Raw genomic sequence first — 25,896 nt, forward strand, 5'->3', positions numbered from 1 at the left:
GGGGGACAATCACTGCCCTACTGAAAAAAGTGTAAATGTTCCTTAAAAAGTATACATCTTTTGGCAGTCTTAACAGCTGTTTCAAAAAAGTTAGTGATTTGGACAGTCCAGTGGTAATAACAGCCTGTCATGCAAAAGTGATGCACGAGAAATCCCAAGCTGAAGCTCATCTTCACTGCATGTGAAGGGGAACAAAGTTCAGGCTGACTTTACTCTTCCAGCTGCAAGACACTCCATTTTTCTCAACTGTTTATACAGAAGGCAGCCAGTTGACAGAGGTTAGCTCAAATGGCATATAAGATTGATTTTTTTTTAATGAACAATTGTAGAATGATATCCAGGAGAAGTTAAATATTTATAGCACGCTCAGTTCTTCAAAAAAGCTCCTGAGCTAGGCAGGCTGTACCAAATGCACAGCGATTATTCCATAATCAAAAACAGTACCTGCAAGTTACACACCTTTCGGGAAGTGGTAACGGGGTAGCTATCTGGGGCCTCTCTGCTAAAGGCGAGTTAACACCCAAAGGTACACGTGGCAAATTAGACCTAATGTTTCCATGGCTAACGTTTAGACTAATACATAGCTCCATTATCTAAAATAACCATTTTTCCTCTAAAGATGCTTCTTTACTTATCTGCCAGCCAGAGCTTTGAGTAGGTACTTAAACTCCTGAGGGTCACTATATGTGCTCAAGTACAAAAGTTACAAGCTAAGCCAGACTGCCATCCTTCAATCCACTTAGGCTTCTTTCTGAATAGTCTTTTTTTTTTTCCCCCTAAGAGTAAAAACACCCATACTGAGATTTTGACTTTCTTTAATTTAAAGATTCTATTACAGAAAAGTTTAAGTAAGGAATCCTTATAAGGATTAACTCTTGACATAATATATTGCCAAGATACAGTGTAGCTGCAAGGGCTCTACGTGAACCTTCATATAAGTTGCTTTTTACATACACAGTCGCTGAACAACAAAAATGGTATTCACCATTGTGAGAGAAGACAGTGGTATTTAAACAGTCCTTTTACCAGTGTGTTCTGGTTTTCCCCAAATTAGAAATACGCTGTACTGAAGTTGTAAAACTACTATACAGAAAGTTGACAGAGATGAATCTTCTATTGATTGCAACTGATCAAATGTTAAAATGAAAACTAAGGAGTGTTGAATATGTAGAATGGTTTCTCTTTTACTGGCAGGTCAAATATACTAGAAACTTACAAATATTTTTGATAATCTAATTCCAGATGAACTCAAAACACTGAAGTAACATACACAGGCTAAGAGAATTCAATATTGTTCCAAGGCACTTACTGAATCTCCATGACTAGATGAAAACCAGAACAAATTAGGTCTGACAATTAAACAGTATATAATATAAAAATAACCTTTTGCTTACAATTTACAAAATGTATTACAATCTTTATCTCTGCTAACCTGCAACTCTGGATGTGTGTGTCCAGCAATTTTTGTAAAAAACAAACAAAACCAAAAAAACTATTTTCTAAAACTTCAGGGCAAATAATTTACAAATAAGGTACACAAAAATTTAGATCATGCAGAGATTTCTTACATCTTCTGTTAATATTTTATGATTGCAACTTTATCAAATTATATACTTACTTGCCCTGTACATATACAAAATAATGCATACATGGTAATCAAACGTTAGCAAAAAGTAGTCCATAAACACAATCTGTCAAAAGTATTACTATATTAACATATGTCTACAAGCAGCGTGTAACAGGGTTAAAAGACATTAAGGCAATAATACTTGAAGTTACAAAATAAATCATATGTAATACTTTCTCCTAAGTGTAATAAGGCAGGTAGATGGCCCCAGCAAAAAGTTAAGTTGTAATACTGGAATCCACTGTTGTGAACGATGTTTAAGGTTTTGCGTGGGATGTACTGTAAAAGTGTACCATTTGGTAGTTAGATCTACACTGCTCTGTGTTAGTTGCCCCTCAAAGAAGTGGAATACTGTTTTTCTAGTTCTCAGTGGCACTTGAGTTTTCCAGTATAATTTATTGATAGTATGTCCATTGGTTCTTGGATCATGTCCATTCTGAAGGTGGCTCTCTTGGTCCTCTAGGCTTTCCACAACGGTTTCCAAAACCTAAAGAAACACATATATTAAATATTTCTGTCCACCCAGACAACAAAACCTCACAAATACTGACAGAGCATGTCACTGTAAGACATGCTCCAGCTCTTACATAACAGGTTTACCCTCAAGGCTAAAAACTTAGCTTGTGGGTATTAAGAATTCTAAAGGCACTATGGCCATAAGAAATAAAAACACAAAAAGATGTATATAATTATATTTCACTAGTTAAACCTCACTTGGGAGGTATATTTCAGAACATACAGTATTACAGCCTTTGTTATTTTTTCCCCTCCTGTGTACTTAAGTAGTTTTTCCCTGATATTATTTCTGAAAGTTTTGAATGCTCTACAGAAGTTCTATCCTAGTTGACTAATTCTCTAGGTCCTAAAAATCTTTTTTTTTTTTTTTTAAAAAAAAAAAAAAAGCCTAAATTCCTCATTCTGGGTAAAACAGTCAATGATACTGAAGAAACAAGGCAGGCTTATTTGTCTGGGTTTTTCTGGTCAGTAAGTTGAAAGGAAGGTACTAGTAGCAGCTATCCAAACTAATATTGTTAGTGAATCTTCTGTTTAAAATATCAGGTGATTAGTTTTGAATGAATTGTAATTACCCATATCTGTTATTTCTGTAGGAAATTCTGAGATTTGACCTCTTGTATCAGCGGAACCAGAAAAAGAAATCTGAGGTAAAGTATCAGTTGGTGTTTTGTTGCTTATTTCAGGACGACCTGGAAAACACACACACAAATATATACACTTCTTAATGTATCATTCTTCTAGTCAGCACTTCATGAAAGCTATTTTTAATAACATCTTAGTCTAAAATACAATTTACATCAAATACTGTTTATAAAAATCAAGATTAAGCAGCACATTTTTCTCATTTCTTAAAAACGCACTTCAAAATTGTTTATGATGCAGATGTTCAGCGATTCCAGTGACACACTGCTGTTTACAAAACATAGAACTTCTTTCTAAACAAGTTTGAAAGCATATTTTAAATTACAAGACTTCACAGTACCATTTAATACATCAATATAAATGCATTTGTCCATATTCTTTCTAAACTAAAGGTGCTTAAGAGTACGGGTTAAGTGACTATACATTACATTACTTGCATAACCTTCTATGAGCAAATCTGTAATACTTTTCAAAGTGATTTCATTAAAAAATAACTATGTAATAACTAAGTTAAAATAACTAAGCATTTAACGCGTGGGTCGAAGTGGAGTCTTCTAGCCCATTCAAGTATATACATACATAAGATAAATGACAGATAAAGTAAGATTACAGCTGAAGCAGTTTGCTTAATCAGCTTGCTGCAAAATTAAATGTGAATTGATAGACTGCCCCCTTACCAAAGCCTTTTCAAAAGATAAATTTAATGTTTTGGTAAATATGCACAACACACACATACTCCCCCACAAATCCTCACCACTGAACTTTGTTTTGTAATGACAAGAATAAACACAGAATAAATTAATGAACATAACACAGGAAGGATTTAATTAGGGCAAAAAATATTTTTATTGTAATGTAGATGAAAATTCAACAATTTTGGTCTTAATTGATATGATTTTGGTATGCTAGAGTAAGTTTTACATTTGACTTACAACTTGCTTCCTCAGAAAACATTAGAAACTTTAGAAATAACCCTTTCAGAAACATCAGTGTTCTGAAAATATGTCTAAAATATTTTGAGCTGAAGCCAAGTTCAGAAAAAAAGATAGTTCAGTAGAATATAGGTATTTTGAAATAAGAGCTTGGTTTATTGCAAGACTGCTATCATTTTTAGAAGTTTGAACATTAAATTATAGCATCCTGGTTTGGAAATAGTTTCTTGAAGTAATTGTATTTTTTTCTCCAAAGTTAGATCATGAAATACTTGAATTGAATTTCCAGAAGAAAAACGTCCTCTGTTATTTTCCAATCTTCTAATAAAAATACTCCCAGCACACTATCAGTTTAAGTGCCTAGGCTACTCAAACTTTCTACTCTTATGGGATTACTTGACAAATTGATAAGTGGAAAACATATTCTTTTTCATATTGAAACAACAACAACAAAAAACCCTTTTCCATCACTTACCAGGTAGTACAGGTGAAGTAGTTTTCAAACCCTGTTAATGAGAAATATTTAAAATAGTAAGATATTTTCAAACTACTGAAAGAACAACAGAAATTTAAGATGATGGAATAAGTCTTTAAGAAACACAAAATGTGGGAATACCTACTTACCCCTACATTTATGACTTACTATAATGCTGAAAATGTTATGCTAGTTTATATATACTTCACTATCAGAGCTTTACATAGTTTCATAAGAAGTTAAATTTGTCACATTATGGACTATTTGCAGAATCAGGTAGTTTACTTGTAGTAAATGTACAGTTCCCAAAAATTCACATCTACCCTTTTTGACAACATTTTAAATAGTGTGTAAAGGTGGCTGTGAAGTGTTTGGGCATGCATGAAAAAATACATGAATGTGAAGAGAATATACATGTTTTTGAAATTTTACCATGTGTTTAAGCTGGATGACTTGGAGCAACTAGTAGACTGAGGTGAAAAGTGACATTTAATGGGCAGGAAAAGCATTATTTAAAAATAAATATAAATATAGTGAAAAACATTTTTCAGGCAGTGGAACATGTTGCCCACAGAGGATACTAGATCTCTGTCTTTGTATATTTTCAAGGCCCAACTGCATAAAGCCCTGGGCAGCCTGGTCTGACTCCCCACTTTGTGCAGGAAGTTGAACAAGAGACTCAACTCCCTTGAACCTTCAAGTACCCTATGCTCCGTTAGGGACAGGAGCAAGCTCTGTATAAATAGCAATACTAAATAGCAATACTTACATTACTAACATTGTAATTTAAGTTACATTAAGGATGACTTCTTAAAATATTCTTGGACATCAAAAAAATATAGTTTTCTTGGAAAGTGAACAAGCTCTTCACACGTTGGTTCAGCAGCTATCGCAGGACAACAATTAGGTAGGTAGCTGCAGATACTCAACAGCTCTAATTTTTCACTACTATATATTTTGTTTTCTATTGTGGCTCCCAACACAACTAGAAATGAATGATCAGTACAGACTTGTCTCCTTTACGTACCGTAGAGATTGTTTGTTCAGGGAGATGCTGATCACGCAATATGCTCCACTCAGACTGTGCAATCATAACTGGCTTCGGCAAGGGTGTGCCTAGGAAAAATTAAACCAAACTTATCATACTTGAGTTCTCTGCATGATGGGGCATCAGAACACAGCCAGTAGAAGTGTGATATAAAAGCAACTTATTCTAATCAGAAGTTTGGACAAGCAGGAAAGAGTTTAAGATAAAGGAAGGCTCTACAACATAAGTGCAAACAATGCAGTCCTACATTTTCACAGTGGGCTTCTACTTTCTACATTTGGGAGTTCCTAACCAAGAGAAGAATTAGCTACTTTTTCAATAATGTTTTCAGATATTTTTTTTTTTTTTTGCTCTGCAATAATAGTAGATCTAAAAAAAAGTATGCAAAGAAAACACACAAAACAGAACAGTCACACACTGCTTTTGCTGAGTCAGCCTTTGCTGACATCAAGACAAAACACAACCATAACTGAAGCATTTCTAGTGATTCCAGCCCCATAGATTTTTTTAACGTGTTCTTACAGAAAAGAAGCAAATCCAAGAATTATGTATTTCCCTAACACAACATAATAACCAAAGAAAGAATCAATGACTCAGAACTATCTATGATTGACAACACTATGCTTAAAGTACCCATATTACTTTCTTTAGCTAGAACTTTTTGTAAGTTTGAGAAAGACAGTGACATTAAACAAAAGCCTCAGTAAGTAACTACTTCACACCAGGGCTTTGTTGTTGTTTTGTTTTCGGAAGATACCAAGCATTATCCTAATTTTTGACTTTATTAACAGTAAAGTATGTAAAACTTAAAGTAACTGGACTTGTTCACCAGATGCAGTATAGCACGACCTGTCATTTTTCCTTCCTCCCTCTTCCCAAGATGAGCCCCATGTTTTCCTGTTCCCTACCCAGGAGCAGTAGGAATGTTGCCTAACATAGCTAGGGAATCCTCTAAATGGAAATACTACCTTATTCAGTATTACAGATTGAAAGACAGGTACACTAAAATCAATATTGAAGTCTCCAATATACTTAACTATCATGTAACAGCATGCTTAGTCAGAAATGGAGAAATTATTTGATTGTGTTCAAGCACTTGTGAAAGTTATCCATCAAGCTCAAATATGCCATTAAATATGCTAGGTTTCATTCATTATTTTTTTTTTAATTCAAATTTAACACCTCAAAATTAGCCAAAAACCAGGGGCATTCAAATACCGAAATGCATTTTACATCTTATATCCACAACTATCACACAACATAACAAAAACTCACTCGGTTCACTTGCCAATATAAACGATTCTGGTGTTCTTTCTGGGAGCGGGGGAGAGGAATCTTCACTAGTATCGGCATCTAAATCAAATACAACATTTAGGTAAGTTAAAAAAACACATTTTGAAGCTGATGTTTTGATATGAGAGATCACCCTAAACTAAAATGAGAAGTGTTTGATAATACAGATCAATGTCGTGCAAAAAGAAACAGGTTGACCCTGAATATAAAAAGAAACTCTAACAATTTAATATAAGTTCACCCATTCCTATGAAATCAACAGCATACCAGCAGTACAAAGGTTGTCCTGTTATTTCAGAATGTTTCTGATGTGCAGTTACATGAAAAATTGAGTGACATTTTCCCCATTCTTAATCATATTTATGAAATATCACACTTCAAAAATATATACATATATATATTTGCATGTTCTTGCAGCATCTACATAGAGATGTGTAGGGAAGTAGCAATTTTCTAACAGTGATAAATAATGATTGCCTGGGGAAAGAAGGAAAACAACCAGTACTAGAAAGATACCGTATCATGCAGATCTTCCAAAACTATCTGAGGATGACTGCTTGGTATAAATGTTAAAGTAACTATGACATCAACAGCAAAGCCCTTTACATATAGAACATTTTTAATGTGTCTCAGATTTGAAAACTGCAACTGCATGTGCTCGTATTGTTTTGTGTGTATAAATAACATCACAATCTGTAGAAACAGATTGTTTTTCAAGTTGGAAATAGTTGACATTTCTGAGTACCTGACCTTTGACAAAAACTTAGTTCACAAAATATTTTCATATCAGCCCACTGCATCTTGCATCATAGACTAAATCCAATTCCACCACAGAAAAAGTCATGTAGTTCTACACAGGTTCCTGAAGCAAGGCCATCACTGTAAGGAGTTTCTAGTGCAAGAGTCTGATCTAGTTAGAGGAGCACATGCGAACCTTTCAGAGCTCCACAGCCTTACCACGTGCTTTGTTGGACTTTGCATAGCCAGCTGCTGAGTCCTAATTTGTCTTTCCAGTTACAGCCTCCTTCCGATTTAAGCATGCCAGCCCGACTGAAAACCAAAGCTGCACATTTTAGGACCCTTTTACCTTTAATATTGACACTATTTGCAGAAACAGTCATGCCTTATTTTGAGTAAGCCTTCCTTGCTCAAAAATTGCCCCAAAGGAGTAAGATTTTTCAAAGCATTGCACAAGTCAGCAGTTTAAATAGTCACTAAAGCAGAACTTGGATTTTTACATGAGCAGCAATATTACTGTGCGTCCTCTAAATACGTACAATAGTATGAAAATGCAGGAGGCAAATCACAAGCAACTTCAAAGACTGGCGCAGTTTAAAAAGTTACATCCACATTGCTAGGATCAGTGCATCAACCAGTCAGTATGAATTTCACGTACACTGTACTTTGGCTACCTGAAACTGCCACTACTATAAACACTTCCATGAAATCATAGCAGTGAAAAATTAAAAAATAAAATCCTAGCATGAGGGAAAAATATGTGGCCACCAATAACACAGAAAGCAGCAATTAACAATACAATCACACCTCATAATAGTGCTTTTGAAATGTTATCAAGGTCCCTAGTTTCGGTGACGTAACAGACATAGCTCACATGCAAAATAAAAACTGAAGAGTTATGTCCCTTCTAAAGCTGCCATACTATACTGTTTAAATTTACATGTAGAAAAATCACACAGTATAGAAACTTACATTGTCCAGTCCTAGAGATGTAACCAGGTTAACAAATAGCACTTCCGAAACACAGTAAAACCTACCTTTGCCGTCTTCAGAACATGTTAGAGCTGTTAAGTCTTGCCTAGCAATAGACATTGGCAACACTTTTCTGGCAGAAATGTTTTCAGTGTGAGTGGCAGCAGAAACTGTGGCACTTGCGGTTGAAACATTAGATGCGCTTCTGCTCATGGCTCCTTCAAAGTTCATTTCATCTGTGTCAGAATCATCTGAATGAAGAGGATTAGTAAAACAGAGGGGTGCTCGAACAGAAAGAGCAGTGTGATCAACTTTATCACTGGAAGGAAGTTCAACTGCGGTGTTTGATACTAGAGAGAGAGTTTTAGCTCCGTGACACAAGACATCCGGAGACGTGTCTTCGGACACTGAAGAAGTACGCAGTGCATTTTCAGCCCCGTGCAGCGACCACCTGGCATGTCCCTTTTCTGTTAAAGGCAGGCGATCTGGTCGTGGTGGAGTATCAGAAACCTGCTGACTCCGCGGACTTTCCGGTGAATGTATTAAGGCTGTGTTAGACTGTGGCACGCTGCATTCCACGCATGAGTTTTTAGAAGCATCCACAAACGTATCCCCTGAAATCTGCTCCTGTGACTTAAAGCTCTTATCAGTTATGGAGGATGACACAGGCTTCACTTTAATCGCGTGTCCCCTGTTCAAGAGGGAGTTCCCATCAAAGCTCCGGGGCCCCTCCTGCAGAGGTACCTTCTTGATTTCAAAACTTAAGTTGCGCTCCAGCCTTTTCTCCATACGTTCACTGGGTTCGTTCTTCCCTGAATGCTCTGTTGCCTTGTTGTAATTCTCGTTGAGGTCTGTTGAATGCTCTGACGAAACCATGTGCAAAACTGGCTTTGGATGGTATCTGTCATTGTCCTGCCACACGGTAGTGACTGTTGGATAGGCTGACGGAGGAGATGGCGTTAAGATCGGTGGGACTGGCTGAGGCTCCGGAGGCTGCAAGATTTCTTCTTTAGCGTCTCCTTCTACAAGGCAACTGCAAAAAAAACAATGGTGTGAGTTTTCTGCATTTTGACAACATTTTAGGTATCTATGTCTGCAGCAGTAGTGCGTTGATACCAATACCAAGTGCCAAGACGCACTTGCACTACACCAAGACAACGGTTATACAATATGACTAATGTGGCAGGCAAGAATTAAGCCAAGACACTTTAAGAAGTCTTTCAGAGTAACAGAAGCATGCATTCAGGACACAGATAATCCTCACTGATACTTTAAAATTGCTCACATCCTTTCCCAGAAGCATTCTTTCAGAGAATGTCAGACAGGCCCTCTTGTGGCAGGATTCCAGTGTTTCTTGCTTTATTCTTAAGCAGCAGCCCAAAGGAATTCAACATACGGAATTCCATTTTCAAAAAAAAAGCCGTGAAAAAATTCTTTGAAAGACCTTACGTGAACCAGAACATACAGCCTGTCCAATACCAAACATCTTCCTTTATTTTTATCCACATGTCCAGGAGGTTTTGATGTTTGTGTATTTAATAGTTTCTCCACAGATGTTAGGCTAATGATCCAGACCAAACTTAGTTGGCATGAGATACACACGTTATGAGAATGTTCACAGTATGATCCAAATTATAGTGCATATTAGCAAGATTATTAGTACTTATTGCAGCTCATCTTCAGCTTGTTAAAAGGAGAAGCTCCACAGGCACACAGACAATTTACTTTCAGCTTAGATACAGAATATTTGACTACAAACATTTTGCACAACTAAGGTCTAGTCCACTAACCAGAATTAAGCATTTTCATTCAGAACCTGTAAAGTGTTTCCTTTCATTATGCAGACTAGTAACTGCAGTGCAAAACAAATGTCTGAGAAAAACAGAAATACAATGAAGTACTCTAACAAAATGACAGTTTCAACCCAGGCAGATAAATCAAAGCAGGATGGACTACAGTTTGCAGAGGGCTTCAGTGTGGCCTGAGAAACCAGCCCAGTGTTGGCAGAGACACCCTTCAGGAGGGAGTAACAAACCCCTGCATGTGCCAGCACATAATGCCCATGATAGTGGCATTTAGCAGACAGATGCTCCCAGCTCCCCATGTAGTTCCCAAGGATGTAGGGTTATCACTGACAGGTTCAGGTGGTCCGGGCAGCAGAATAACCTTGAATAAGCAAGAGCCATCTAAATCACATATACCTCTAGTTTTTGGGGGTAATCTATGTCAGAGACACTACAAAGCACCCAGATCCAGCTCTCCAGCAGGAGACTTGGAAGCTCCTCTTGGAGATTCGGTTATAGCAGAACATTTTTTTTCCCTTGAAAACCAGGTCAACTGTAAACCTTGGGCTGTACCTTCCTTTTGTAAGCCAACACCTTGAAGAACTGAATCAATTCAGAAGAGTGTTCACTGTACTCCCATGAAATATGGTTTTATCTACAAGGCTACAAACCAAAAGCCAGAAAGCAGAGGCTTTCAAAAATTGAACTCTTACTACCTGCTACTATTGTCCCACTGCATTTCTGCCAAACCCAGGAGATCATACCTAGCAGACCTGGAAGGTGTGCCAGTAATAAATCTCACATCGTAAGGACCAGCAGAATGCCAGGCAGATTATATTCCCCAGACCCTATGTATTTAGGCTATTTAAATCAAACTGCTATCCCATCAGTAGCAGTCAATCATACATTGCTATCTCCAATGAAGAATGAGACTTGAAAGATCTTATTGAAGAGAAAAAAATCATGATGTGCCATCAACTAACATAATGAAACAAAGCCTTTGGAGTTTGTAGGTGTAGTCTGGTATCCAAATACAGTTTGCCATTCAACTATCAGAAAGTGTCCAGCTCTACCAGTAGCTCTCTTGCTCCCAAATATCTTGTATGGAGGGAGCCCTGACCAAAATCAGAAGCCTAATGTAAATACTTTTCAGCAACTGCAGGAGAGTTTCCAAGAAATCTTGGCTGGATCATCACAGTCAGTCACTCACGTACGACGATCAAAAATAAGATGAATGTCTTTCAAGTCCTTCTTAATCAGACAACTACCTGTACAGACAGACTGTCACTGCTACCAAAACATTTCAAGGGTGTTTAGAGTCATTGACAGACAAAATGCAAAAAAGGCTTGTTATTTATATCACATCTCGGCTGTCAACAAAAATACTTTAAAGTAGACATTCTGAAATTTCATAAATCAATCACTTCAAAGACTGATAAAGTCTAGTTATCAGTCTCCTGCACTTGTTGATTGAGGCATTCAGGTTTCCAAGACAAGTCTTCATTTTCCTTTTGTTGTGATCAGAAGAATGAAAAAGCCTTTTTGAGAGAATATGGAGCAGCAGCACAGGCTCCAAAGGCCAAAGAATATTCTACCTCCTGAGCCAAGATTAAGGAAGTATTAATTAAAAAAAAAAAGCATGAAAATAAAAACATAATTAAAAAGTCTTACAAGGCAAATGCAAAGTACCAAACTGTTTTCAGTATCCTTCCAGTGTTGCATTACCCAGCAATCTATAGCGAGGTTTATTCTGATACTGCTCACGTGTGTCACATGTTGGGCACATACACCTATCTTTGTCGGAGAGCAAACGAGGAAGCAAAAAGACTCAGAAATCTTGATCATGGTTTCAGAAAGGTTACTGGAGAGCACAGGACAAAAGAGAAAACCCCAACAGCTACAAAATTGAATAGCTACCGCTTCCTTAAGGACATGTTTTTTCATGTTTCACTTCATAAGGAAACATGCTACTACACTGGAATGAAGAATATATTGGGCTTGGTTTTAAGTACCTCACGCAAGGGATTCCAGACTGAAAAAAACTGTTGATAAATTTCCAATTTACCAACATCCCCACCCACTGAAAGCACTGCAAGCTCTCCAGTTTCCAGTTATCTCCCACAAGTTACTACCTTTTAAGATAGGAGGAATACAAAGAACATCAAAACATTTTAATCAAAAAAGCATTTAGAAACTGTTTTGCCTCTAGATGTTCTTGAAAAATGGGCAAGCTTGGGAATAAAGTTATTTGCTTGAATTAAGCAAAATAAAAGAGTGTTGCTCCAACTTAACACACACTAAGACAAAAGGAGAATTTCACTTCAATTTCTCTCCATGCCAGAAGAGAGGGAGTTCACTTGCTTTAATGGTTACATGCTCTCTTTTACCAGCAGTGATGCTTGTAAGTAATCACCACTAATTCCTGCTACTGAAAACAAGGTTTTCTCTTATTGACCTCATGTTCCTGACCCCTCACATTATACTCACAATCAACAAAACTAATTTGTTATTTGGTACACACATACCATTAATTGTTACAATTAACTATAAAATAAGAAAATAGTATTGAACTGAATATGACAAGATCACAGGCCCATAATACAGGTCAAAATTCATTAAGTTCTTCACTGATTATTTAATGAACTCTTTCCAATTTGATTCCCTAATAAAAAGAATGACTTGTACAAAAACTGCCCTCTCAAAGTCATGCACAGAACAGATGATAGAGACAATGTTACACAGTCAGTAACACAAATTCACACCCTCGTTTAATCATCTTTCTTATATACCATGTAACAGAGTTGTTACGTGCATTTTCCACTTTCAATTTCTTTCACTCCTAATATACATTTCCTTCACTCCTAAATGAGAGCGTAGAGTGATCAAATAAGAAATGCTCCGTATAAAAATAATTCTTTGCCTTATTAATATTATCCATCCATTCTCAAAAAAAAAAAAAAAAAGAGACAACCCAATAGCGTTTGATTTTTTTCTTCTTCTTAAAGGAAATAGATGCCACCCAGGATTTCCTGGTTTTCTCTGGGCACGTAACAGATTGTTTCTGTTTTAACAATATCATATTATTATCACCACACGTATTCTGCACTGCAAATAATGTTTTTCCTTCTTTTTAGAAAGCAGAAACATTGGGATATGTATACCTTTAAAAGGTCTTTGCTTGGCAGTAGCTATTTCTGGAAGTCTTGCCAGAAAATGTTGGGCATTATGGTCTGATGCATAATGCTTTCTTTGGGCCGTTTCTTCAACAGCTGTGCTCTATAGACACTTCTCTCCCCAAAGGCAGAAAATTATCTGAAGATGAACTACTAATATTATTCCAAACAACGGGAAACATGAGACCGTAGAGTAAAAATAGCTTGACTGAAAGCACCGGGAAACTAATGGAAAGCTCATGAAAGAGGATATCGGGATAGAAAAGATTCAGTGAACTGAAGAATGTCAGACCATTTGAAAAAGAAAATAAGCTTTCCTCTATTAGATTCTTCAAATTAACCCTGCACTGCTTTTACATACTGCAAAAGCAAGCATTTCTCAAGTACATTTGTACAATCACACTGTGCGACAAAAAACAGAAAGCCTTCTCATAACTTGACCTTGACCATGTCTCTGCACACGCAACTGTTACTGATTATCTTGTAATTCCACTACCTCTTCCACATACATAACTGTCTATGGGTTCTTCTTAGGTGATCAAGACAGCTTTTTAGGCGTTTTTATTGCACATTCTGAATAGCAAATCGTGTCCCATAATAGCAAATAGCATCGTGTCCCATAATAGCAAATAGCATCGTGTCCCACTACCTCAAAACTAATGGCTTCTCAGCTTACAGGTCAACCATGCATTGGGTGTCAGATCTCTGAGCTATGATCAGGCCAAAAAAATGAATGGTGGGAAGTTGTGTGGAAATTGTGAACATATTTCTGGAAAACCATTTAAAGACTTATTGAAGAAACAGAATTTGAACAGCTGTGATAAAAGCTTAGGAGCATAGGACATTTAGCTATTTGCTAAGTGACAGCACAGAACGGGGGTAGGAAGAGCGGTTGAATGTATTTCCTGTTTCAGGAAAAGTTTGGCACTCAGACAGTTTGGCACCCACCCCCAAAATCTTGAACAAACATCTTAGAGCAAACTGTTAGAAGAATGTAAAAAATTCAAAGGCACATATTTATTCCTTCTGGAAGTCACAAAAATGGTTATATTGGTAACAAAATAAGAGCTCATAGCAAAACAACAACAAAAAGAGTTCCTATGGGGAAAATACTTTCTGATATTAGCCACTGTGATTTTAAAACAACCCACCAGAAAGATTTAGGACCTTTTCAACTTCATGGAATACCCTTCATTATAAATATAATCTTGAGATGAGTGCTGTTTATTTACATAATAGCTGAAAGTACATCATTTGCAAACCCTGACTTATTCACAGGTTACTTTCACAGTCTGTGAAAGTGAGATGCTGTCTCCAGGCTTAATGTGGTCAGGAGGACGCAAAACCAGTGGAAAAAAAAAAAAGAGGAACATGCAAACCAAATAAGGTTGCAATTTGCTGAAAATTTCCCAAATGTTTGTGTCTTGGATCATGCTGAATGCTTCAAAGAATATTTTGACAAATAAACAAACAAAAGAAAAGAGCCCCCACAACTCTACTCCAAAAATGTACACAGAAAAAAAAAAAAAAAAAAAAAACAACAAAGAAATAACAGAGACAGTCTTGATTTTTACTTTTCCTGCAATATATTCTAAATCTTTAGAATATTTTAAAGGCCCTTCTAGCCTTAATGTAAAAGGGCTATAAAACAGCTGCCCTAAAGTAGAGCACCATAGGGTTCATGTATAAATGAAGGTTGGCCTGTGTTCAAAAGAAAAAAACAACTTCGTAATCCACCATTATTATGTGCAGCATATTATAGGGTTTTATTATCAAATAAAAAAGCAATGCCAAGGTCATTGAATGTGGCTGCTATGATCAACCAAAAATAGATACCAAGCTCTACATCCTTCCTCATAACTGCAATAGGAAAATTCAACTCTGCACAAGCAGGTTGAAGCTAGACAAACACATTATTCTACTTAAGCAGTGCATTTTATATATATATAAAATGTAGAAGGAATGAATAAGAACTGGTGATTTTTTCTTGTAAAATTTAGTTATGAGGTTCTTTTTGTAGCTTTTTTTAATGTATTTTCTATGACATACAAATTAAAAACTACTAACTAATAAGGAATATCCATGTTTTTTTTATCTTGGATTTTAGGAAATGCAAGGAGGGTTCCATAGGGCTTGAGGTGAAGTGGAATTACACAGCACTTGTACTGCATTATAATGTCGTCAGATAGAAGGATAAACATAATTGAAAGCAAAGTCAGACTGCTAAAGCATTTCATCTCTTATCCTTCAGAGTACGACATCAGTCTTCACTACACTGCAGTAGTACAAGAAGCTGTTACCTCATTTTTTTATTTTAAGAGTTTATGCCTCAGCTTCTCCAGTTCTTTCAAGTTGCCTTATCTTTTGTGGGCATTTGAGAATTTTCCATAGCCAACTTGATTAAAATTAATCCTTTTTCCAAATACAGTAGAATGAACTAATGATCACACAAATGTTTCAAGGACTGTTCACTAAATGTATTAAGACACTCCCTCCAAACTCTGAAGTACCAATTATCTCTTGTGGACTTGAAATAAAAGAAACTCCAACTTTCCATGTACAGTTCTAAATAGCGAATTCAAAAGAACTTGGGTTATTTATGGACTTCTATCTAACAATAAAGACAAAAATTACTTATGCGCTCTTCCTGCCTTAACCTGAAAATAGTCAAACATGTCTAACAAAGAACAAAAGAATGTTTTTCCATCCACCCAGTCCTCCAAAGCAATTTAACATAGACTTAAGTTTCAAGGTGATTTTCACAAGTAATCGAACTGCAAAGCCAGTCTCCAGAATACGGTACTGATGCATGCACTCAAAGCACGAGTTGTTCACCTTAGTAATAATCTTATAAAATCTTATAATCTTAGTAATAATTTATAAATTATTATAAATATATATAATGTTGACATCAAATGCAATTACATGTCAATCTAAATGACCATGTTCACAAGTGTAGTGTTACAGCAAACATGAATTACATAGAGCTTTACAAGGTGATAAAATTAAAGGGGAGGCAATATGATTCCTTAAGCTCTGTAAAAAGTGAAGCTAGATGCTTCATGCTGACACGATAACACTAAAAAATTTCCAATTAAATACTGATTTAGTATCAATAGCCTGAAAATACTTGTAACCTCCAAAAAGAGGATTTGAGGCATAAAAAGCACAAAAAACAAAGTTTTAAGTTATACTTTATCATACTCCTTCCTCCAGACATCTCCAAGTCAAGATAAACACTACAAGAATAAGTTATCCCTCCCTGAGCAGGTTGCCTATCTTATAGGACAAAAGCCTTTAGTACTTTGTAGATATGCTCAGTAAACAGGCATTAGAATTGCATGCAGTATTCTAGATCTGGTCTGAAGTGGAATACTTACATACCCGGTTTTAAACTGTTTATTCTTTAAACAAAGATGTTGTAATATTGGACATGCACACTGCTACCCATTTTGAGTCACCAATTTTCAAATGTTTATGTCCAATTATATCTTTAAATCCATAAACACATATATAGACCTTTATCAAACCTTAAAAACTTCAGAATTTAATATTTATTTTATTATAAAATCACTGCTCTTGTCAGCCCCTCAAAGAGGGTCGTCTTCTGACATCACTCGTGCCCTGTTAAATGCAAAACTTGAAAGCAAGAATTCCCACTACTGAGATGACCTTGCACTGCTGCAGTTAGATTATATTTTTAAACTCTTAAACTGCTTTCCTTATATGACTAAATGCTATGCACGAGTATTAACGGGTTGGTTGTATCTTGTGCCATTCTACAACTTCACGAACCCCCAGTGCTTAGCTTACATGGTAAGCACTGAAGGAACTCCAAAGGAAAATCTCATCTATTTGACTATAGATAATTTAGCACAGGCAAGATCAGGATGTGGGCATCCTTCCAGATACTAGCAAAGCAACTCAGGATATTTCCAGACACTAGCAAGGATACTCAGGATAGCAAGGCAAACTCAGGATTGCTTCTTCAGCTGCCTAATGCTCAGGTTGGGTACCCATTTCAGGTAGACAAAGTCTGTCCATTCACTTTTACCTTTAACTTCTTTAAACGCAAGTCTATGTATTTCATGAACTAGAGAGAATTTTCTTTTTCCCCTTTTGAATGAATGGACTGCCGAGACTATTTTTTCCTCTAAAAAGAAAGAATGTTTTGATGACATACCCTAGTCACTAAAAGTCCTTTTGTGAGGTAATATTTTCTTGAATAAAGAGCTATTTTTTCATTGTCTTTATTACTCCAGAAATTAACTTTTGGTCATTATTTGAGCTTATTTTGAAGTATGTACTAGATCTAACAGATCTGTCTAGTAAAAGGGTATGTCTGTCTACTTGTCTTCCTTTATTGCAAGATTAGTAAATTCAGACTTTGATCTGCAAAGATATTAAGATGATATATTTACAAAACCAATTACAAGACACCTATTTGTATTATACATATTTCTGTTCATAAATAGCAAAAAATCCATCTTAAAAGTCTTCACAGTATCAGTAGTTTAATTCTACTTTTTGTTTACAAAGCAGGTCAATCTGCCAGCTTGAAATAGTGTGTCCTCCTAATTAAGTACCTGCGGGTCCGTGGAGGCTTTGGTGGTGGAGAATCCTGTTTCTGAGCATCTGAAGAACTGACAGCATTCTCGGTGTTATTCTCATCCTGATTAAAAGAAAAAATATTCATTCATAGCTGTAAAGCTGATATGCACAATACTTGACTCTAGGGTCTGAGGATCCGTAACACTACATGAAAACAGTGTATGGCAATACTTTTTTTTTTTTTTTTGACTATCATATAGAAAAGACTTCAAATTACATATAGATTAATTTCAATTCTAATTTTGCAGCATTGTTACATGTTCTCAAATTTTTATGACCAAATATCACATTTCACATGTAATAGCGTAATCCACCACAGAAAATTCTCAAAAATTAATCTTTCAAGTTAGTAATGAGCAAGGTTCTCTATATCCTTCAAATTATTCCTATTAAGAACGTTTATTTTCTAGTCAGTCTAATAATTTTCACCTGTACAATCAGTTAACATAACATAAAATTAATCTACTATGCAGTAACAAAATGAAATTTTTGACTAACCATAAATTTACAAGTCAGGTTTAACATATACATCTAAAACACTTTCAAATCATCTATTTGTCTACAATAAGTTTCACTTATTTGGCAAAGCACATTTCAGGAGTACCATAAGTATGTAAGATATATACATACGTATTTGTACATATTTATACATCTCCAGTTATGTAGAATGTATATATATTCTATATAAACAGAGCATGCAAGAGTCTAAGGCTGATAAACCACTTCCATACACATGCCATGGCAAAAGATCAAACAAAACCAAGGAGGACCTTACTATTATCTTGAGTTCAATATACATTTCAATTTCTTTCCCATGAAGGAGCTTTTTTTGAGAAGTGCTTTAAAATAAATTTAAAAAATCTTTTATCGGTGTATTATTTTTCAAAGCACAAAATCAAGTTCATACAGTGGGGCTTCTGCCTTCTTTCAGACTACCTGCTTGTATTGGGTGACAGACAGACCTTCTCCAGTCTTATAAAACAATCAAAAAGAACCCCGAGTTAATTTCTGCTTCAAATCCAATAGTTGCACTTGCATTTGATAAATATTTTCAACTTTGGAAGATAAATCATAACTAAGTGATCTCACCTTCACACAAATTTAGATTCAACATGTCATGTATTTTTCCTTCCGATTATTAGCCTTTTAAAATGACTGCCATATCACTGGCTGCTAGTGTGAAGTCCATCATCAAATTCTATTTTGCAGTACACTAACCCAAGTGAAACTTTTCCTGTAAGGAAGAAAAAGTCTCCTAATCATCCTTATTGCTCTTCACTGAAATCTACCCCTGCCCACTCCTATTAATTAGTTGCCAAATGCAATATTCCAGAAGTACTCCAGAATAGATGCCCCATTGTGCTTTGGTGGATTGTGCTAGCCCTTTCAGACAAATCACACAGGGACTTCATTGTCCCGCTGACCACTGCTGGAACTATCGAGTTCTTTTGGAGTGAGTAGCTAAAAGCCACTTACATTTAGATGGCCAGAACTGAAGCTCCCATTATAGCCAACCAAGCTGGTGCTGAGCCAGGAGACCTCATGGAACTATTCTAGCAACCAGCCAGTAATGCTGGGAAGAAGGGAACAGATCAGTTGGCTCTACTGACTACATCTGGAGTTTAGACACCTACATCACAAGCAAATTCTGAGTTCCAAACCAAGTTTTGCCTTTTTTGATTTCCAGATTATTATTATTATTTTTTTTTTTTTTGCAACATTATAGTCTTGGAATCATAAAATGATCCAAGTTGGAAGGCACCCCACAAGGATCATCGAGTCCAGCTCCTGGCTCCTCATAGGTCTCCCCAAAAATTCAGCCCATATGACAGTCCAAACCTTCTCAAACTCCAACAGGCTCAGTGCTGTGCCTACATCCCTTGGGAACCTGTTCCAGTACGCGACCAACTTGCTCCACTCTTGCTCAACTTGCCCAATAGTCCAGATCTTTTTGAGTGTGTATGGCAATGAACTGTTCCTCTTTAAACCTCCATCACTTGAATACTGTAAGTAACAATTTTTGGCAATGCATAAACTAAAAACTGTAACTGATCAGCTAATCATGTTGTACCTTACTACACAAGGATTATTATCAATTGGATGGCTCTCAAAGTGAAATGCATAATGAATTAGGTTTAAATAGATTTAATGCACTGCTTTTTGTATCAATCTAGCTTCTCAGTGGATTATGTTGGTATCAAGTCAAACACCTTCAGAGATTTATCACATCAGCACCACCCTAACAATCACTATTCTTAGCTAAAAGTGCTGACAATACAACACACTGCCCAAAAAGCCACTGTTCAAGAAAATACAGCAACTGAAATGGCTGATATTAAGGAAAAAGTACCATTAATGCCATGCTTGATCTGTAAATTTAAAGCAGAACCTCATTTATTTTGAAAGGGTATCTTTGTGCCTGCATGTCTTTTGTCAGCATTCCACAACATGAAAAAACATTAAGCGCCCAGAGGACTTCTGAAATTTAGCCGCAAACTACTCCAAACATGCTAATTAAAAAAAATAAAAGTCTATTATCACTTTCTAGTCATTGATGGAAGGGGATGCTATCAGAGACCTCTGATCCTTCTACTACCCTCCTGTCAAATATGAAAAAAAACAATTCCACATTTTTGGCTTCAAGTAGCGAGCAATTATGCAGACTGATTTTGTCCTTAACCTACATAAAAACTAACTTGATTGCCCACATTCAGGTGCAGCAGCACTCAGAAGGGTGGTGCCAAAGATGGGGACACTTGCAGTATCCCAAAACTGCAATTCCGTTTCCAGCTCACTGGTTGTGTCCCCTTTACCTCAAGATGTGCAAATTTATCTCTAATCTTCTCCCATACGTAGTCATTACTACGGATAGCCCTAAATGCATCAAGATTGCAATAATAAGACCCTGTATCAGCAAGCAGAGTTATAACGTAATAAAACTTATAACCTATAAACTAATGCAACTGCGTCCTGGAGAAGGGCATGATGTTCTGCCTTGCTTCTCCACAGCACTTTAAAGCTTCATCAGGCACAGAGAATGTAGAGTGAGTAGAGTGAGACACCACAGAGAATGTTTCCCACCCTTGCCACTAACTTCTCCACCCTACAACAAACCAGAAAAGTATTCTGGTCCAGTTCCACACCAGCAGAAAAGTTCTAAGGAACGCAAATAGCATGTTTAAGCACTAGATTTTTAAGAGTTACTGACAAGGGAGAGGGTGTGCCTGCTGCAATGTAGACCAACTTGTCCAGAATACAAACCAGCAGCTGCATCCCTGCTCTCTCTCTTTGCAAAGTGAAACATTTGTCAAACAGAATTTTGCCTGAGATACACTTTTCTCCCAAGGCAGAAGGAAGAGCTTATTAAAGAAACTAACATATGCCAGTTGGGTTTTTTTTAGGCTCTGTATCTATACAGTGAGAAGCTCAGTTTCTGCTTCAAACAGGCAAAAGTAACCCAAGGGACAAGGCAGCGCTCCACCATTTTTGCTACTAGCAGTAAAACACACTTTGATATACTTAGAAACGTGTCCAACCAACCTCAAATGTCAGGAGCAAGAATGTTACAGGAATTGTCACCAAAAAAGAGGAACTTCACTACATCGCTTAATTAGCTCAACTGACTGATGGTTCTGTGAAGGCTTCACTTACTTTAACACAACTTGTATCCTAGTAAGGAGAGGATTTTTACTTACAAGGCTGAAGATGATGAAAAATAAGGCAGTAGCCAGATATGCTAACCCACACAGGAATGAAAACAGTCATCACATTAACGTTATGCTACTGCAGCATTTAAGTAATTGTGCTCAGTTACTACTGGACCTCTTCTCCTTGCTTTTATCTTAAGAAATCCAGCTTACTGAACTCAGAGCCACTCTGCTACTTGTTCCCAGTTCTGTGTCAGGAGCGACAGCGAACAACCAGCATTTTAAGCATACTTGAGCAATACCAACTCTCAGATTTCTCCTTCAGTCGTGCGTCTAAATAAGGGTATTGGTAAGCATGGCGAACAACTAGCACAGAGAGGAGAAACACAACTCGAAAAGCGAATGTAGGGTATCTCAGGGATGACCTCAGCCACTAAGAAGAGCAGATGGCAGTATTAAGGAAAAGCCTTCCAGCCTTCCTAATCACAGCTTATTGGCATCAGTCAGCACTCTGTTGGTTCTCTAAACAGATGTTATATTTTAGGGCAGAATACAATTTTGAAAAAGAAAAGCATCAGCTTAGAAAAAAAGTAAAGCGTATGTATTTTGCAGGGGTCACTGCGCAGAATTATTAGTATTTTTAAATGGATTAGCAAATATGCAATGTATTCAATTAAATAAGTGTTTGGCAAAATGTCCTGCTTTCTTACCTGTCCTACTGTGGCAGGTTTCTCATTTAAAGAAAATGGAAGCATCAACAGTATGTGGGGAAACAAAAGAATAGAAGCTTTATGCATGTTTACCTCTACAAGGATCAGATGCTGAACAGTTCAGGAGGTCCCATGATATGAGTGATATCAAGTGAAAAATGCTCACAGTAGCTAGGAATTTCTAGGTATACTATTAAGTCCTATACACATGCAGTCTTTTTGTTTGTCACTGCAGGATTTCATAAAGCCAAATACTTGGATGGGAAGTGTAGGTTATTTTGTCTGCAAGAATGCATGCTAAATAACTCATGTTCCTGTGTCCATGCAAATAAGGAATTCTCATGGCAAATGCAGTTTCTGAATTCAGCTTGCTCAGATGACATAAATTTTGCTATCATCTCCTCCCAAGGGTGGGTCCCTTTCTCCATCTGCCTCCTCCAGTGGCTGAATTACAAAACTGAGCTGTCACTAACTTTGAGTAAATAGAAGATCAGTTTTAAACTGAGATTTCACAGGCACTGCCTACAATTCAAGAACTCTTTGTCCAGGAAATGCAATACATAGTTTTCTTTTGAAACTCACCATAGAAACCTTTACTGTCACTCAGAAGGTTTTTGTACTGGTGAAATACTATAAAATTTAATACAAAGACTCTTCCAGAAGTCATCTCATGGTTTCCCTTAAAAGGAATCTAGATTTTCCTTTTCCCCTTATCATAAAGCAGCATGGGAACCACAGAGCATCACCAGATAAAAGAAGTATTTGAGACTGAAGTAATACACTCAAGTAACTCAGATTAAATACAACTTTCTGAGCATAAGCAGCAAGTTGAAGGTCTCTGAAGACACACAAGATTTTTTACAATGCTATAACAACTAAAAATCTCTTTCCAAGATGCAAAATAGCAAAGAGAATTTCAATAGTGAAGTCTTTTCACTTAGTTTCCAAACCACTAATATTTGGACATCCACATTCTTCTTACAGCAGCTGCTTTTTCCACAGCTTCTAAAAGCACAAACCACTACAGTAATGTAATTGTGTTACTTTTACAGGAAAAAGTGCAAGAGATACTTTAAGTACTAGAAATGCCATATTTTAAGGAAAATGTTTATTAATAAAGTTTCTTTTAGTGGATGAGGGTACAGCACAAAGACTTGAAGTACTGTAACATGTTTCTTACTGTCAAGTGACAAAATTCAACAAGAAGCATTTCTCAACAGACAGTAGAATTTTTGTTGTTTGCTTCTCCTTTAATCTATTTTCCTTTTCCTACACACAGGACATCCAACTCGATGGAAATCCATCTGATTCACGTTTTGCAAGACAACCTTGGTTCACTTCAGGTCATGGAGATGCCCCTCAAGAAGCACATACGATATTGATTGAGATCTTATCAGATGATCAACACTAATCAGCTCACATCTGTTTCAGTTTCCAAACACAAAACCAAGTGTAATATTTTTACAGCAGTACTAGGAAAAAAGAGATGGAATGACTTCCAAATACATGGCAATATGATCAAGAGTTTCAATGGATAGAGGGCCACATTCCAGACTCTGCTCCATTTTAATCACTTGAGAAATTAAGAGTCCTACTATTTGAGGGAGGGAGAGAGAGAAGGAATAGTTGTGAATATCAAGTTTAGCACTTGAGTCTTTTCTTATTTGGTCGGGGATTCCCTGCTTCTGAGAAGCAAAGGAATCTTTGCCCTGAAATTTGTCTAGTGCTGGGACAGTCCAAAGTGCTTTCAGGCATCTGAAGAAGGCTTTTCCTCATATAATTTGTGCTTTCCATACTCTTATTTTAAGCACACTTAAATCGTGTAAGCAATTCACAGTAAGTGCTACTGTACTTAATGTAATAGTATACAATTATTACGCTATTTCACAAGTACATTTTCTACAAGGTTTTGAATTCATCAATCAAATTGCATTTATAAAATAGAATTCTAGCGGAATTCTAACCACCAAGTGTGGTTTTTGTTTTGCTCATTTGTTTTTGTTTGACTTTTTACGGTATTGTTTCCAGCAGGGCAGAGTTGGCAAGTTCACCGGAACACACGTTCGGCATTGTGTCTAAGCTACTTCCCTGTGAATGCCACTACCCATTGCCAATCAGATTAACTTTTTACTGTGATGTTACTGGCAAACTCTGCTTACAAAGCTTAAGTAACTCAATTTGTTTCAAGCACTGTTAGAAGCAGGAAAGGCAATTGGACTATAAAACCATGGAACAAACCTTACAGAGTAGGCCAGCCCTTCAGAGTACTATGAGAAATCTATCGGATGAACAAAAGAGGAAATCGTCTTTCACCTTTCAGTAGTGCCTCCTATAGCAGCACTATATCAGAATTAGGCATGTTCTTTTATTTGGATTCATTTTCACAGAATACAATTAAAACCCTTCACATGCACAGGATTCCACAGCCACTACAGCATCTTTGAGAAAGTATGGATTTTGATTCGTACCAAAGAAGTTTCTTAATTACAGAAATGATTTTTGTCCATCTTTAAGAGATACCTAAGGACCTCACCCTGAACATGATACTATTAATCACTCTTAATGTGATACTCTTAATCGCCATGTATTTGTAAATGGTTACTTGTTTTCCTGACTGACCTTTGAGAAGCACAACAATCCAGACATCCCATCGCTTCTACTGGCAGCGTAGCACAAACTGCTACACTATTTTGAAGTAACAAATAAAAGAGCTTAGATTATAAATGATGAAACACTGCAATATATTAGTTAGTCATAGCTACTATTCCTAATACACACATGCTGCACAAGGATTAGGACAACTACAGTGGGAGGAAAGAAGCAACTGGAGCTTCCCTACACACTAAAACTGTACTTTGTAGACAAAAAACTACCATAACATTGCAGCCAGCATGCTGTCATGACAATTTCCACTAAAACAGCTTAATTTATATAGTTAGGCTATGTGACCACTATAAACTGTGATTCAGATTTTTAACTTTTACTAATATAAACCACCACTCAGATACTGTTACATACTTCAAAACTAAGTAGTTCCAAAGCAAGAAGACAACAAAGACATCCACAAATTCATTGCTGGGTTACTGATTTCCTACCACCAAAACCTGCTCAGGATGAACTGTCCTAAGAATTCCACTATTCCTATATATTAACTCTAACGTTTCTCACCCAACCTACTAACAGGAAAATGGCTTCCTGCACATTTGGCGCTAGAGTAAAGGCTCACTTATGCTAGGCAGAATAAGACCTGGGAAGGAACCTTCTGTACAAAGCCAATGTATCTGCACTTTCCGAAGGTTATCATACTCATTCATCAGAAATAAAATGAGAATTTACAATCCAGCTAGGCTGAATATCAAACTCCACTCATTTAAATTAAAACAGCCTATCCTATCCATATTGTATTTAGCCCACAAAGTTTCTTTTCACGACTCCAGACCTGAGATCTATTGCATGAATTGATACAGATTCTAAAGAGAGTTAATAAAATGACGCATGCCTTTCTTTCCAGGAAGGAAAAAAGTTTCACGCTTTCTAGAAAGAACAATATAGAAAAGCTAAACCCCTAAAATAAAACTTTTATTTCTCAATATGATGAAATAATAAAGGCGGTATGTCCAACCTTTGAGAAATCTGCAGAAAATACTGTATTTGAGTGTTAAAGGTAATCTCTTATTTCGTGATTTACTGTAAGGGCCAAAAAAAAGTCCTCACCACTACAGATTTAA

The 25,896-nt window shown here is 36.5% G+C and overlaps 1 protein-coding gene across 1 annotated transcript in view; it reads right to left on the bottom strand.

Moving 5' to 3' along the window:
• Positions 1-798: 798 nt before the first annotated feature.
• Positions 799-25,896, bottom strand: part of PTPN12 (protein tyrosine phosphatase non-receptor type 12) — a 74,640-nt gene continuing 49,542 nt past the window's right edge. Inside the window, exons 12-18 of the mRNA XM_027459634.3 lie at positions 17,787-17,872; positions 8,309-9,276; positions 6,516-6,593; positions 5,220-5,308; positions 4,193-4,223; positions 2,716-2,832; positions 799-2,114 (exon numbers count right to left, since the gene is read on the bottom strand). Coding sequence (XP_027315435.3) covers positions 2,053-2,114; positions 2,716-2,832; positions 4,193-4,223; positions 5,220-5,308; positions 6,516-6,593; positions 8,309-9,276; positions 17,787-17,872 — 1,431 coding nt within the window. The 3' untranslated portion in view covers positions 799-2,052. The remainder of the gene's footprint in view (positions 2,115-2,715; positions 2,833-4,192; positions 4,224-5,219; positions 5,309-6,515; positions 6,594-8,308; positions 9,277-17,786; positions 17,873-25,896) is intronic.

Source organism: Anas platyrhynchos, chromosome 1, assembly GCF_047663525.1.
Source record: "Anas platyrhynchos isolate ZD024472 breed Pekin duck chromosome 1, IASCAAS_PekinDuck_T2T, whole genome shotgun sequence".
In the NCBI taxonomy this organism is placed as follows: Eukaryota; Metazoa; Chordata; class Aves; order Anseriformes; family Anatidae; genus Anas; species Anas platyrhynchos.